Source organism: Camarhynchus parvulus, chromosome 5 (genome assembly GCF_901933205.1).
Source record: "Camarhynchus parvulus chromosome 5, STF_HiC, whole genome shotgun sequence".
NCBI classification, from domain to species: Eukaryota; Metazoa; Chordata; class Aves; order Passeriformes; family Thraupidae; genus Camarhynchus; species Camarhynchus parvulus.
This window is the reverse complement of record NC_044575.1, coordinates 5,223,079-5,237,291: the sequence shown is the minus strand read 5'-3', so window position 1 is coordinate 5,237,291 and position 14,213 is coordinate 5,223,079. Positions and strand designations below refer to the sequence as shown.

General features: G+C 37.2%; 1 protein-coding gene across 1 annotated transcript in view; it reads left to right on the top strand.

The window, feature by feature from the left end:
* The window catches only part of LUZP2 (leucine zipper protein 2), a 151,178-nt gene extending 138,568 nt beyond the window's left edge, over nucleotides 1–12,610 (top strand). Inside the window, exons 10-12 of the mRNA XM_030950207.1 lie at nucleotides 4,690–4,782; nucleotides 11,342–11,419; nucleotides 11,981–12,610. Of these exons, the coding sequence (XP_030806067.1) occupies nucleotides 4,690–4,782; nucleotides 11,342–11,419; nucleotides 11,981–12,106 (297 nt within the window). The 3' untranslated portion in view covers nucleotides 12,107–12,610. The remainder of the gene's footprint in view (nucleotides 1–4,689; nucleotides 4,783–11,341; nucleotides 11,420–11,980) is intronic.
* The last annotated feature ends 1,603 nt before the right edge of the window (nucleotides 12,611–14,213 follow it).

The following is a 14,213-nucleotide window of genomic DNA, read 5'->3' as shown; positions in this document are numbered from 1 at the left end:
CAGAGTAAGGGTTGTGCAGTCATGCCAAAAAATCATGTGAGAAGAAAGAGCCAGTAAGACTATTTATAATATGGCAAATAATTGAACCACATATCAAAGTTTAAAAATCATTTGAAAGATGGGATTCAGTTGACCTAGTTTAGCAGTTTTATTTAGCAGTGACGATGAGGGTATTATAACAATAGTGCACCTTTCAGAAAAGCTGTTTGGTATTAGAAATGAAAAATATATAAAGCATAGCTGAAGGAAATTTCAAGGGCATGAAGGAGAAGTGGGATCTTATTTATTCCACTGCAAACTTTGGAAGGGATCTCAAAGAAATAAGACTTTTGGTTTGCTTCTTTTCAAGTATTATGCAAGTTTTGCTGCAAGCAAAGCAGTCATCAATAGAGTCTAGTTTCTCCTGTGAGCACATACCTTCAATACATTTTAAACAATTATTTCAAGGATCTGAAATGCAAAGCTTGGTTTTAGTCAAGTTTGTATGGTCTCACCATGAAGATGCTTCTAAATTATTTCAAAGAGAAAAACAAAATAGAAGATTTCAGGTTCCTTGAAAAAATATTTACATTTGAAATCCTGTATTGAAAACATTTGAGGACAGTTTAGAAACTTTAAGTAAATTGGGAAGGATTTCATAATCTTTATCCAAACAATTTCACTGTGGAATACTTGATGTCATTTTTATTACATAAGGTGTTGGTCTAGTAAATAGGCCCCACTCAAATATGTAATAGCATCTTCATTTTTATATGAGAGATTATTTTTAATAATAAAACGACCTGCAAAGTCTTACAGGAAGACTTACACATAATCACCAAGTATTTAAGTCTCTAAAATGTTTTTCATGTAAATAGTCAATGTTGGTCCTAAAATTTTATAGAATAAAACTGCCTAAATAGATGCAGTATGCCCTCTGAAGTTTTGGCCAGAACTCAGATTTAAAGGACTGTGTTGATTTGGCATGGCCTGGGTTTTTGATAATGGGAGGGGGTCCCACTGGGATCTTCTATGAGAAGCTGCTGGAAGCTTCCACCATGTCCAACAGAGCCAATCTCTGATGGCTCTGGAGATGGACATGCTGCTGGCCCAGTTGGAGAAGTTGGTAATGCCTCTGAGATAAGATATTTAAGAAAATCAAAACAGCACAAGTGCATTTTTTTCCAGGAGTGGCAAGGCACCTCTGCCAGGGGCTATCCCTGGTGCAGTGATGCGCCATGGTGCCACAGTGGTGTCGATGGCAGGAGTGCCACAACGTTCCTGAAGAGGCACCTTCATAAAGACGTCCCAGGGGCACAGGCACAATCCTGGCAGCTGAGTGATTTCCCAGCTCTCAGCCCAGTGGCAGTGCCAGTGACACGGAGAAAAGGGACTGAGCACTGTGTGGCAGGTTCCGCACCGTGGAGACCTTTATTAGAGCAGAGCCTCTGCGAAGGGAGCCAGGGACAGCACCTCATGCTTCACAGGGAAGAACAGGGATTTATATTGGGAACTGGAGGGACAGGGAGAAACAAGTAATGAATGGGATACATATAACTTGGAAGAGTGACAAGGGAAAAACCAATGGGATACAATACATTAACACAGAACAGCAAAGGATCATGGGCGGGAGGGTTTCCTCACCCTAAGTTAAGTGTGCTTCCTTCAAGAGTTGGCTCTCCAGGGGAGAGCAGCCACTCACTCCCTTGCTGGCCGATTCCCTGGCCCCCACGCCACGGCTGCCTCCATCCCGGTGCGGCCTGCAGCGAGCCTTGCCTGCCCGGCAGCCCCCAGCCAGCCACACCGCAGGCAGGAGGGCAGGGGCAGCAGCTGCAGCAGCTTCTCCTTCCTGGTGCCCTGCCTGAGGAGAGGTGTTAAATAGCACCAGTGTCATGGCAGCTGCCTCTGCCCACGTGGTGGCCGCAGGGCCAATGGTGAAAACACGGCCAGTGACTTCCCAGTGTGGAACCTAGATGAAATCAAACTCTCAGCACTACAGGATCCTGCAGGAATCTTTGAATTAATGGAACTCGTTGGCAATGGTACCTACAAGCAGCAATTTTTCTTCCAGTCAGAGAAGAGGAGGAAGTGAGGACATGTGAGGGAAAAGCAGCATGGCCGCTCCAAGGTCAGTGGAAAAGAAAGAGGGGGAGGAGGTGCTCCAAGCATCAGAGCCTGTGGAAACCCAGGGCACCACAGGGAATATTTCTCTGTCTGCTCTGGGGTGCCCTGACCCCTAGGGCAGCACTGACTTTGACCCTCATTCATGGAGAAAGTTTCCCAGACTTCAAGATAGACTGGAATCCACAAAAGTGTGAAATAGATTACAGAGAGCAGTGTAGGTGTATCACTGGGTGAGAAATTGAGGTTTTGGGGTTTTTAGTACGTTGTGGATGGAAGCAAGATGGAGGGCACAGGGTGTCATCCTGGGTTTCTTCTTCATGCTGCTTCTTCTTCTTCTTCTTGAGTTTGGGTGGCATTTTGTAATTGGGCAGAAAAGTCCCCATTGCAGCTCTTTGGGATCAGTTATTGGGTTAAAAGGGAAAATAATCTAGGTGTCAGTTCTTAATTGGAGAGTTTAGTCTTAAAAGACCTTGTAACAAGAGATTGTTGGCCATTTTGTGCCTTCTAATGAAAAGCTGCAGAACTCACAGCAGTGAGCCTGTTTTACTGATAAGAAATAATAAACACCTGAGTCTGAACATGAATTACTGTCTCAGGTGCCTTCAATCCAGACCCAGAGAAACCCAACAACTGGTAACCCCGCAGGAGATTCCTCTGCAGGCTCCAGTGAGGACTGTGGTGAACTAGCTGGCCTCTGAAATGTATGAAGTCCACAGGGAATGCAGAGATCCCCTTGCAGCCTGTGGATGCCAGAGAAAACCATGATCCAGTGGGAGACTGAATGCAGAGAGAGGGCCCCCGCTCCCAAAGATAGAGACAGAGGGCCCCTGCTTCCAGACTAGAGCAGCCTGTCCCTAGAAGACTGCACCCTGTGGATGAGTAACCCACACCACAGCAGTTTTGGGAAGTGTTTGCCCATGGGAGGGACCTAACTGCAGAGCAGAGAGAAGACTCCATGAGCAAACAGAAGCTCATGAATGACAAACTGACTGAAATTCCCACATCCTGCCTCCCTTCACTGCCGTTGGGAAAGAGGGAGCGCTGGGGAGAAAAAAAAAGATGTTTTAAAGGCTTCATTTACTTTTCGATGTCCTCCTCTGAATCTCTTAATAATAAATTTCCGTTATACCTTTAAATGTGATCATGTTTTCCCCTTAGAGTGTTTTTCTCCCAGTCCTTATCTCAACTCATTAGCCCTTCATTAATTTTTTTTCCCTTTCCTCTGCCCAGCTATAGCAGGACAGGGTAAATGAATTACTTCCTGGGTACCTGGCCAGTGTCAAACCACGACAGGGACCCAGCCAGGTCTTGCCCTCTTGTTCTGCTTCCTTTGGCCTTTGTGAGAAGTGTGGTGGTGTTTTAAAAAAAGACACGCAGCTCAGTGTCACCTTAGGGTAGTAGTATGAAAAGTAATGAGAGATGAAGGGATGCAATGTCCATCAGTTAGAAAACAGGGGGAATGAAGCAGCCCCATTCACTGCTCCCAGGTTTGGCTGGTGTCTGAGCAGTGCAGCTCTGGTGAGTGATTTTAAAAGTTTGTTACAGAATCTGATCCTACTGTCTAAGGCAATCCTATAGAAATTGAAAAACCTCATAAAATCTTATCTTTTGTTTTGGGAGAGAGAAGAGTTCTAGTATGTAATAATGGACTTCAATCTTTTGTAGATTAAACAGGAGACAATTGGAAATTTTCTTGTTTTCCAATTTCCTAGAAATAGGAAATGCTTTAAACATGTGAAAATGTGACACTTGGAATCAGTTTTTTGATGACAACTTACCTAACATCTCAAACTTCCCCTTGTTCTGTAGAAATGAGTACAACATGCTGAGAAATTGTGTATCATTTGCTCAGGTACAATCTTAAGCAAGAATCAAATTCTGAAATAAGTACTATGCATTTATTCTCCTCAGTTAGTAGGGCTTAAAGCTGTCTGGTTTTGCTGGCATCCCATGAGATTTCACTTTGTCAGGTAGTCAAGAAATCAAGTGAACCTAAGTTTTATCTTTATTGAACATACACTTATTTTATTCAATGGGAAGAAATTTAGGTTTGAAGAACTGTAATTTCTTTCAGTCCAAGCGACAGGTCACTCAAGGCAGATGTTAGCTGGCATTCCTTATTATTTAACAAAACAATTATTTATATTGATCTTTCAAATTTATCTCCACGTTACTTCCTCCTATAGTCAGTTGCTCTATAAAACTACCAAATCCTCACTGGAGAGCTGTTAACCAGAGCTCATTTGAACTATTTTATTTCAACTATGAATTGAACTATTTTTTATGGTTCAAGTTAAATTGTAAATAGTTACCTGCTTACTTTGGTTTGTTCTGTTCATAATTTCTGGTCATCATTTATATTATTTAGTAATTCAATGCAGTATAAGTGACATAAGAAAGGTTTCAAAACTGGTGTCTGAAGTTTTAACTTTCCTGTATAAAATTTGCTGAAAATGCAGAATATAAAGCAGTTAACAGTTTGCAGTATATGACCTCTTGGTTTTTCATTGCTATCCTGAATTTTCAGATGAAGCTTATTTGAAATTTTATCACAATTATATTAATTTTTTAAATTTTTTTTTTCAGGTTTGGCAAAACGTCTCAGCAGAGAAAGAGAATTTTCATGTGGCCTCGAAAAAGGAAGAAAATCAAAGCGCCCAGGAGTGTGATTCTCAAGATGTAAGATTAGCTCATCTGAAAAATAAGGCCTAATCTAGGTTGTATGAAAACATGAATGCTTTAGGTGACTGTCAGTAGGACTTTTCCTACTCAGGATGGTAGACATATTCTAAAAGCCCACTATGTTCTGTATTAAAGTGCTGAGGAGCAAATGCTCTTTGCTGTCAATCTGTGCATATATATTATCAAGGTTTCTGTTCAAAACTGCCTAATAGAACTGGTAGAGCTGTTGCAGGAAGAGCGGTGGTGGAAAGTGGTGTCATTTGATGTTTTACCATTTCAAAAATTTATTTATTCCTGGGTGAAGTGTTGCCTGCATTATAGTGAGATGCAAAACCCTTGTTTACATATCATTATATTTAATACTAATTTATTTATTTCTAATAATCAGGCACAGCCTTCACAGATGCTTTGTTTAACAAAGCAAAGCCTTTGGGGAGATGTAAGACATGACAGCATAATAATTGAAAGGATGTGATATCATTCACTGCCAGTCTAGAAAAGCTGTAAGCTGTGTCTTTCTTATGACAACTCTCTCAGAAAGCTAAATCTGGTGCTTTTACTGAGACAATACACTCAAACAGCATGGGATGAGCTCTTAACAGAAATCTCAAATGCATGGATTGTGGCTGTAATTATAAAGATACAAATAGAACAGGAAAACAGAAAAAATGAGCGAGACAAATTTTGTTGTGAGAGTCTGCTCTGACTGATTTTCTGCTCAATAGTTCAAAAAGTATAGTGATCCTCTGACTAATTTGCAGGTGAAACATATACATATATATATTCAGTATATATTGAATATATTGTTATATCTTGAGATGAAACAAAATCCTGTGGAGGTAACTGAGCAACTTGCTGTTAGTGATCATGATAGTGTTAAGAAAATTATGGAAAAAGAAATCTTACATAATTCAGCATACAATAATTTTTTTAGAATTATACAGTATCCATTTATCACAAAGGTGTTATAAGTTTGTTCAGTTATAAGTTACCTCCCTTCTGCCACATCCTCCACAGAACAAGGAGAATTGTGTATCCATAAGAGTGCTTACTTTGCTGTTGCACATTTCTTAATATCTAAAGGTAAAGGAAACTTCAGTTGTTAATAAAATTTGAAGGAGGGGAAGAAAAACATGTAAAATTACGAAGTTGGAGTGAACTCTATTTAGATTATGACTAGAGGTTAGTTATTCCTTGGAAAAGTGTGGGAATCCACAAAATCAGGCTTGATGAAATGTAGAATACTTTTAGTAAAGACTGAAATAATCTAGGCTAAATACTTGTGTCAGAAGTTTAAACAGCTCTCTTTTTCTGAAATGAATACATTAAAAGAGAAAGAAAAAGAAAATAACTGTTAATATATTTCAAAAATCAAAAGAGTATTTAATTTCTGTATCAAGTACTGTGATGAGACACCTAAAAGATTCATTTTTCCATAAAATCAAGGTTTTAGTTATTTAGATAAGCTGGTGGTTGTTTCTTGTACTTCTAGCAACTAGTATTTTTAACTGTTTAGTCTGTCAGCAACTGTTTAGTCAGTCAGCAAATGGACCCACTGTCCATCTTAACATAGGCTAAAATGGACATAAAAATAGTGCAGCTGATGACAGTGGTCTAGCAACCTTTTACTTCATCATCATCACCGTCATCATCTCACATTAACATAGAGAGAAAGACACAAGGAAGAATTGAAATTATTATCTTTGAGAAGTGAACTAAAAGTGTCTCTTTCCACAGTTAGCCTTCATACATTGGCATTAGAGATATCAGCTTTACGTTCTGAAAGAGGTGGAAGGAGTTTATTTTCCCAAAGGACCGTATTACTTCAGTAATACAAAGCTGCAGTTTGTACCTCTGAACACTATCACTTGGAGAAAATTCAACACTCAGGAAGAGTTTTAATTGTGTTTTTTCATTACTCAGCTGTGTGTAATTTTTTCTGAAGGTTTTACAGCTGCTTAACTTCCAATGAAGGAAGATTAATGTTGGATGGTTAAGGAAGTAATGCAGCATTTTTAAGAAAAATTAGTGAATATGTATTTAAAACTCTGTTGCTTAGAAACCTAATATTTCAGCAATCCTTTCTCAGAACTTTACAAGGATCCTTTTGTTGTGTCTCTGATAAATAAAATGTGATTTATATTTTGGAAGAATTAAGGTAGTGAAGACTAACTACAGAAGAACATGCGACCTTAAAGATACTGAGGTTAGTTGCTGGTTCCAGCTGGTGTTTTTAAGTCTGTATGGCTAAGCATCTCTATCTTAAATTTGTGATCTTTCTGCAATTTTATATTTATGGGGTTTATGGCTGTTCACAGTAATTAGTGTAGTTTACATTATAACAAATACAAATGAAACTGTATTGACAAATAGGATGCAGAGCAGCAAATTTGGAAATTAGACACTGCTGATATTTATCTGTAATGAAATTTGACATAGGACCAGTAATAGCCAGAAGTAGGTAGATTATCCTGTGATACAGAATCTGAAATTCATCAAAAACAAAAAAATACTAATTTCAATACTGTTGTAAAAGTTTGCATTCTTTAGTTTATTTGTACTTTATTAGAAGCATCTTGTCAATACTACTTTTTCTTAGCCTTATCCAGAGATGTTTTCCTGTGTCTGACTCCTGAAGGTCTCTGTGCAGAACCAGAGTTCTGCAGAGCTTTTTCCCCTGTATCCCTTCCTTTTTCTGTCTTCCCAAAATTTTGGATTTTACACCATAATTTACTTCATTCCCTTTTCATGTCAAATAATTCTTATGCATGTAACATATAATTTTAAACTACCTATTTGGTGTTGCTAAAACGTCAAAGAATTTATAATATTATTCTTTGTTCTCTGTTGTCATATTAGATTTTTTGCTTTGTCCTTATAGAATCTTCTCTGATAAATAGAAGTGATAGTGCTTTTATTTACTGCCTTAATTTCTTGCAGTAAACAAACACTATATGTTCATTAATCATTCAATGACAAAGGACATTCAGTATTGGAGGCAAAATTGTACACATTTCTAAGCAACTACAGCATTTTGCTTTATTTCCATAAATCAGTTTCAGTTTCAGAGCTTTGACCACATTGTTCTCTCCAGTTGTTTTCCAAAGAGCATACTAAGAGAAAAAAAATAGCCATTTTTATAAGAAAATTTCAGACTAATAAAATCCTTAAAGTAAATTTGATTCTGTAAATGAGGACTAGGAAGGTCATAAGAAGTTACATCAGCTGAGTTTAAGCATCCCCTTATCACACTGTGATCTAAACCAGGAAAAAGATATGAAAAACTGCAGAGGTGTCTTCTGAAAAGGTACATGCACATTTCACATACTTCTTGTTCTGCATCTTCTAAACAGTAATTAAAGCAGCTTGCAGTAGAGGTCTGTAACAAATTCATGAGCAAATCTGATAAAACATGTCTTTGAGTAAACTGTGAACCTAACCTGGTTAATGACAACTAGGATAACTAGTTTGTCAGTTGACCTAACCACCCTGTCCTTTTCTCCTGTATCTGGTTGATTTTCTTCAGAATTAACTCAGTACTGTCTCTCCCATCATGCTCTACAAACAACTTCTGTATCTGCCTTTTGTGCCCTATGAAGCCAAAAGGAGTAGCAGTGCAAAGGAACACTGAAACTCCAAGGTCTGATCAACTACATTTGTATGATGCTCTTTAGGAGCAGCAGAATTCTTTTCTAACTGCAAAAGCTGTTATAATACCACTTATTTAAACTTGATTTCCTGTCCACTTGTGAATGGATTATTTGACCTTAAATTGTTATGATTTTTTTCGACTGTAAAGCCAGTTCTGATTTGCTGAGTTGATGCAGTAGAAAACACTTCTAGTTACATTGTTCAGCTGTTCACAGATAAAATTGCACGATTTGATGGCCAATGGACATGCTGAGTTCTGACTGGCTTGTTGAAAATTTTTAAAATAAGAACGCACCCTTCCTTTATCCACCTTTGTTATTTATATATGCAGCTGTGAAGCTCTCCAGCTTTGCAGTGTTATGTACTAGGACAAATGAATACCATAACTCCTCAAATTTTCTATACATTACCAATCAAGACGCAGATTTTATAACCAGAATTTCACACACAGATACTTTGTTAATTAGGCTGCATGCTAAGCTGATGAAAGCAGCACAGCAAATTATTTTTGCTTTTTGATATTTTCTACCATGTCAAGCTCTCATTCTGTCCTTTTGTAATGAGTGTACCTCTCATGGGAGGGAATCTGACAGACAGAAAGAGAGTCACACAGACAAACATACAGAACAATCCACTACTTGGCATAGAGGGAACTAACAACAATAACAAAAGTTTAATGTTTTGCTTTCTTTGTCTGTCACCTACGGTTTTGAAAGGTGTTCTAGTTCATTGGGTTTAAACTCCTCCACTGATCTTTAGCTGAGGGACACAAAGAGATATGTGTTGTGTTTGTATGTTTTTGTGTTTATATATACACATAAAAGCGTATGAATACACACATGGGGGGGTGGGTGTGTGTTTATATATGTGCCTGAGGTCATATGTGAATAGGATTCAGGTTGGGTTCTGTTAAACCCAGTCCTGTCTGTCTGTGTGTCTGTCTGTGTGTTTATGCACCTCATCCATAGCAACTGGTTACAGTCCTGGCTATTGAACTGTTGTTCTTCAGTCTGTAATTTGTTTGGTAATGATACACAATGATTCACAGTGACAAGGAGTCAATAATGAATATGTTGTGCTTTAACATCATAAAGACATTCTTAAGAAAAAGTCCCTACTATCTTTTTCCAACATATCGGTGTGCTACCAAAAAGATCTCTGAGCAAACAAATATTAAATACTACAGACATAAGTCTTTATTGCTCTTTTCCTATCAAGATAGCCTTTTTACCTGGTCTGTGAAAAGAGTATGCAAGACTACTCACTCATAAAGCATTGTTTTATTATTTGCTGTTATTTCCTCTAAAGCAGACCTGATTTTTTTTCTTCCTTTGCATATGTCTTAAGAAGTTGACCTTTAGCTTTATTAATGCAATTAATAGCTTTTGCTTCCTATCTCCTATAAATAATGTTGGTGAAATAGGTTACATGATTTCATGTTCTAGTATGTACAGTCAGAGGAAATTCTGGATATGTAAATTATCATATTTAATTAGCATTATTTCTATCCTCTTTATTAAACATTTTGCAATACTGTTGATTGTTTGGCCTATGGTATCTTGTGTCCTTAAGCTGCACACCTAGAAGTCACCTAAATCCTGGTTTTTCCTGAAGATGATTCATCTTGAAATATTTTTTAAAATCTAGATTAAATAAATAATTTAAATGGAATTTTTGACAGGACCACACTTTTAAAGTTTTAAAGTATTAAAAGTGTACTAAAAATTGCTACTCTGTCATCTGACTTTTTAGTCTTTATTTAAGACATAAACCACATGTTTTGTGTGATTTTTTTGTCATAAAAGGAGTAGGTGCTTTATCAATAGACTTTATTGTATTCAATACTGCCTTGATTATTCCCTATATGAATCCAACTTTTATTTGCTACTGTCTAGAGTGGGAAAATATGAAAAAGTGTTCCCCACATCAAATCTATCTGCATCATCTCAGAGGCTGACTTCAGTAGCTTAAACATTACTTAAACATTACCCCCCCAGTGTTACACTGGAAAGAGTCTTGATGACTTCAAACTTAAAAAAAAAACCCTGTAATTTTCACTCCATTTAAATGTATCACTTTTAATAGCAGAAAAGTAGAGAAATTCTGATGTAAACTCCTTTTAGAGTAATGACCAAGTATTATGAATATGTGACTGTATTTCAGGTTTCAACTCCTTTTCTTATGACATTCTTAATCCTACTCCTGAAGGGACTTTGATTTAAGTACAGTAGAATTTTCAGTGTTGAGTAAATCTCTGGTTTCATATCTGGAGATCTCCTTGGTTCAAAAATCTACTTTGTAATTAATTTTATTTATGCTGTGCAACTCTGTTTTCCCAGATATGAAGAAGCATATTGTCAAAGACTATAACATTATTCCTTGAATAAAATTACTGCAATTAAAGCAACAATATTTTTTACCTTGAGAGTCATCTAATTTCCCCATTCAGTGACTTTATATTCCTATTCAGGGATTATTATACCTAAGAGATCCAGAGTTTAGACAAGAGAATAGTAATAGAGAAGTTCTAACTGTAATGCTGATTTTCTACTGTTTGTTACTATTTCCTCACCCATAAAACACACTTGTAATTAATTTTCTGTTCCCTAGGACCACTTGTAGAAATAAACTTCACTATTGGTGATGAGATTTAAGCATGAAGTAAAAAAGCTGGATAAGTATCTAGTTTCAAGCTGTTAAACTGGCTGTCACAAGACTTCAACAATATTGTTGAAGACTATTACAGGGATGATGGGATGGGAGGCTGGGATAAACTTAGCTGTGAAAACTTTGTTCCATTTCATCAACTAGGCTTAAGAGAAGACCCGTTTTTTTTTTTTTTTGGGAAAACTGAATGTTTTTGGAAAAAATATGAAGTAGTTATCTCTGCCATTTCTATTGACAGGTTGCCAAGACATGTTTGGGGAATCGTAATGATTCAACACCTCGTTTGAAGGCAGCAGAAACAGGGACAAGCTTTCAGGTATTCTCTTCCAGAGCAATTGTTGGGGTTTTACTAAAAGGTCTTGTGAAATGCAGTTACTTGAAGTATACTTACACATTCTTCACCAAGTTCTGTCTCAAAAGAGAAGACTACTTAGTTCAGACTTTGACTGTATCTGATTGCAGTTCATCTGTTCAAAATGTCTTCTGGCTGGTAACAATTTGCAAACTATTAAATATTTTAAGAGCTAGTAGTCAAATTACTTAATTTGATAGTGTGATGTCTATAGCCCTGCAAGCAGGAGTAGGAGAGATTTCCAAAATAATTAAATACATCTATAATTGGTGTGTATATATATATATATATATATATATATATATATATATATATATATAAAAAAATATGCAGTGATATGAAGCTGTATGCAGCATCAGACTTGTTTGGTTTTGCACTATGAAGGTTGTTAATTATGCTTTCTTTGATAGAGATCAGGACCCTTTTCTAGGGACAATTCCATTGCCATGGAATTTTAACATACTTGTTTTTTTATTTCTGCTTATGTATATATGTATTCTATACACCATGTTTTTACCTCTGCAGAAGTTTCACAGCCCTCCATGGACTACACCTGAAGATAAAAAATCACCTGAAAAAAAGGAGAAAAAATATGAAGAATCAGTTAGTAAACCAGAAAAAAAACCTCTAAATGCTACTAATCTACATTGAAAACTGCCAATCACTTCCATCCTCATGTTCTGTTAGCACAAAGGCATGAAATGTCCCAGGTTTCTAAAGCATGGATTTTTCACTATTTTATGAATGTCTGTAAATTAGTCTAGAACAGACCAATTAGTACCTTACAGCAATAATCCAAAATGGATGTTTGAAGAAATGCTTTGTAATGCAGTCCAGGTTTTGAATTCTTGTTCTACCTTATCAGTAATTGTATACTATAAATTACCTTCTTTGTAAACAACAGTCATTCTCAAGTATATTTCTCAGTCTGTTTTATTTCATGTAATTTTGTGGCAGATTAGGTTCTAATATTAAGGGGCAGTCAGTGTGTGTGGGGGGGAAGATAGCTGTGTAACCATATTTGAAGTACAATCCTTAAGTGCAACTGTAAAAAGAGAACTGTGTGTGTTGGGGTATACTTACCTTTTAGTATTTCCATCTCAAATCTACTTACTTACACAATAAAATATGTTTATTTTGTTCTTTTTTTCCTCACTGCTATCTTAACTAGTCCATTTCTGAGCACTGAAAAGGTGACAGAATTGGAGTTCAAGGGATGGAGATAGAGAGGATCATTACTTCGGGGATTCAAGAAAAAAATTTGCAGGTAGTACTAAGTTACAGTTTCCTAGCTTGGATGGCTGCCATGAGAAGTCAGTTTCATCCCCTATATTTGTGCTGATCTCAACAGGATGAAATATACTTTAAAGGATAAAGCCCTGTTTTTTCCACTACAGTTTGATCACTCCATCAGGGAGGATTGATTGGAGTAAGCTCTGTCACTCATGGATTCTTTCAGTTTCTCCTTAGTCACATACTCCATGACAAGAAAGCAGAAAGAAAAGGATGAGAAGAGAGAATGTTTTGCTTGTTTGTGTGTATGTCATTATTGGTCAAATTTAAGAATTCATATGCTATATCTTTTTGAGATGCAAATCTTTCAAGAACAGTTGGACTAGTAAACTGCCTGATGCAATGCTACCCTATCCCTAGCAAGAAGTGTTTTAAGCATTTGTAACTTGTAAACTTCCACTTTTGTCTTAATGCACATCTCAGCACATTTTTACTAGATTTAAAGTAGTTATAATAATTTACTTTTTCTTGCTTTGTGTCAATTTAAAAGCAAATAGACAAAGCTTTTATTTGACTTAGTGGTCCTCTGTCTTCAGTTTTAGCATTTAAGATTTTACCTCTCCTTCAATAGTCTCCTTCAATACCTGCCTTTTCCTTGCTGGTATGAATAATCTTTCACCCTGGCACTTTGTATATGTTCCTCTGCTCAAAGGTAGATAGTTGCAATTTCTCTACCTTGAGAAAGTACAATTTTAAAAAGAAAAAAGCCTCATGAGCTGACCAAATGATGACAAAGTACGGCTTAAGACTATCCATTTTAAGATTCAAAAGAAGTGGAATCGTGGCCACAAAATTAATCAGAAAAGAGATGTGGCTTTTTGCATCTGATCCTAAATCTTGCTGAAGACAATCTGCTGTCTTTCAAAATATTCAGTGAGCAAGAGACTTGTGATCTTCTCATATCTACAGCTGACATTAATTTCTAGTGATGCCAAAAGCAACATTTCTTTGCATATGACACATCTTAACTGAAAAGGTCCCTGAAACTCTGTTTCAGTCATTTATCAAGAAAGGATCTCCACTGCACAGTGGTTGAAGCCCTCCAGCAGGAATTAAGCCTGTGGGCACAATGCTTCCTGTAGCTTTAGAAAGAAGCCTTTGTTAATAGGATTCCCTTCATCAGGCAGCCTGTAGTGAATACCAGCCACAAGGTTCCTTTGCTGCCTTGGGCGCTGATTCTTACCTACAGGCTTTTGCCTTGCTCATGGCTGTTCTTCAAAGACAGCTCCTCACATGGAATCCACTTTTGATGTAGAGGGCAATCCCTCCACCTCTCCTTCCTCCCCTTATCTGCTGAAGAGGCTGTAGCTATCAGTAGTGACACTCCAGTCATGGGATTCATCCCACCAAGTTCCAGCAATGCAACAAGGTGATAACTTGCAGTACAGTGGCTTCCAGCTCCTCCTACCCATGCTGCATGTGTTGATTTGAAGGCATCTCAGCCTGCCCGTCAGCCATGTCACCC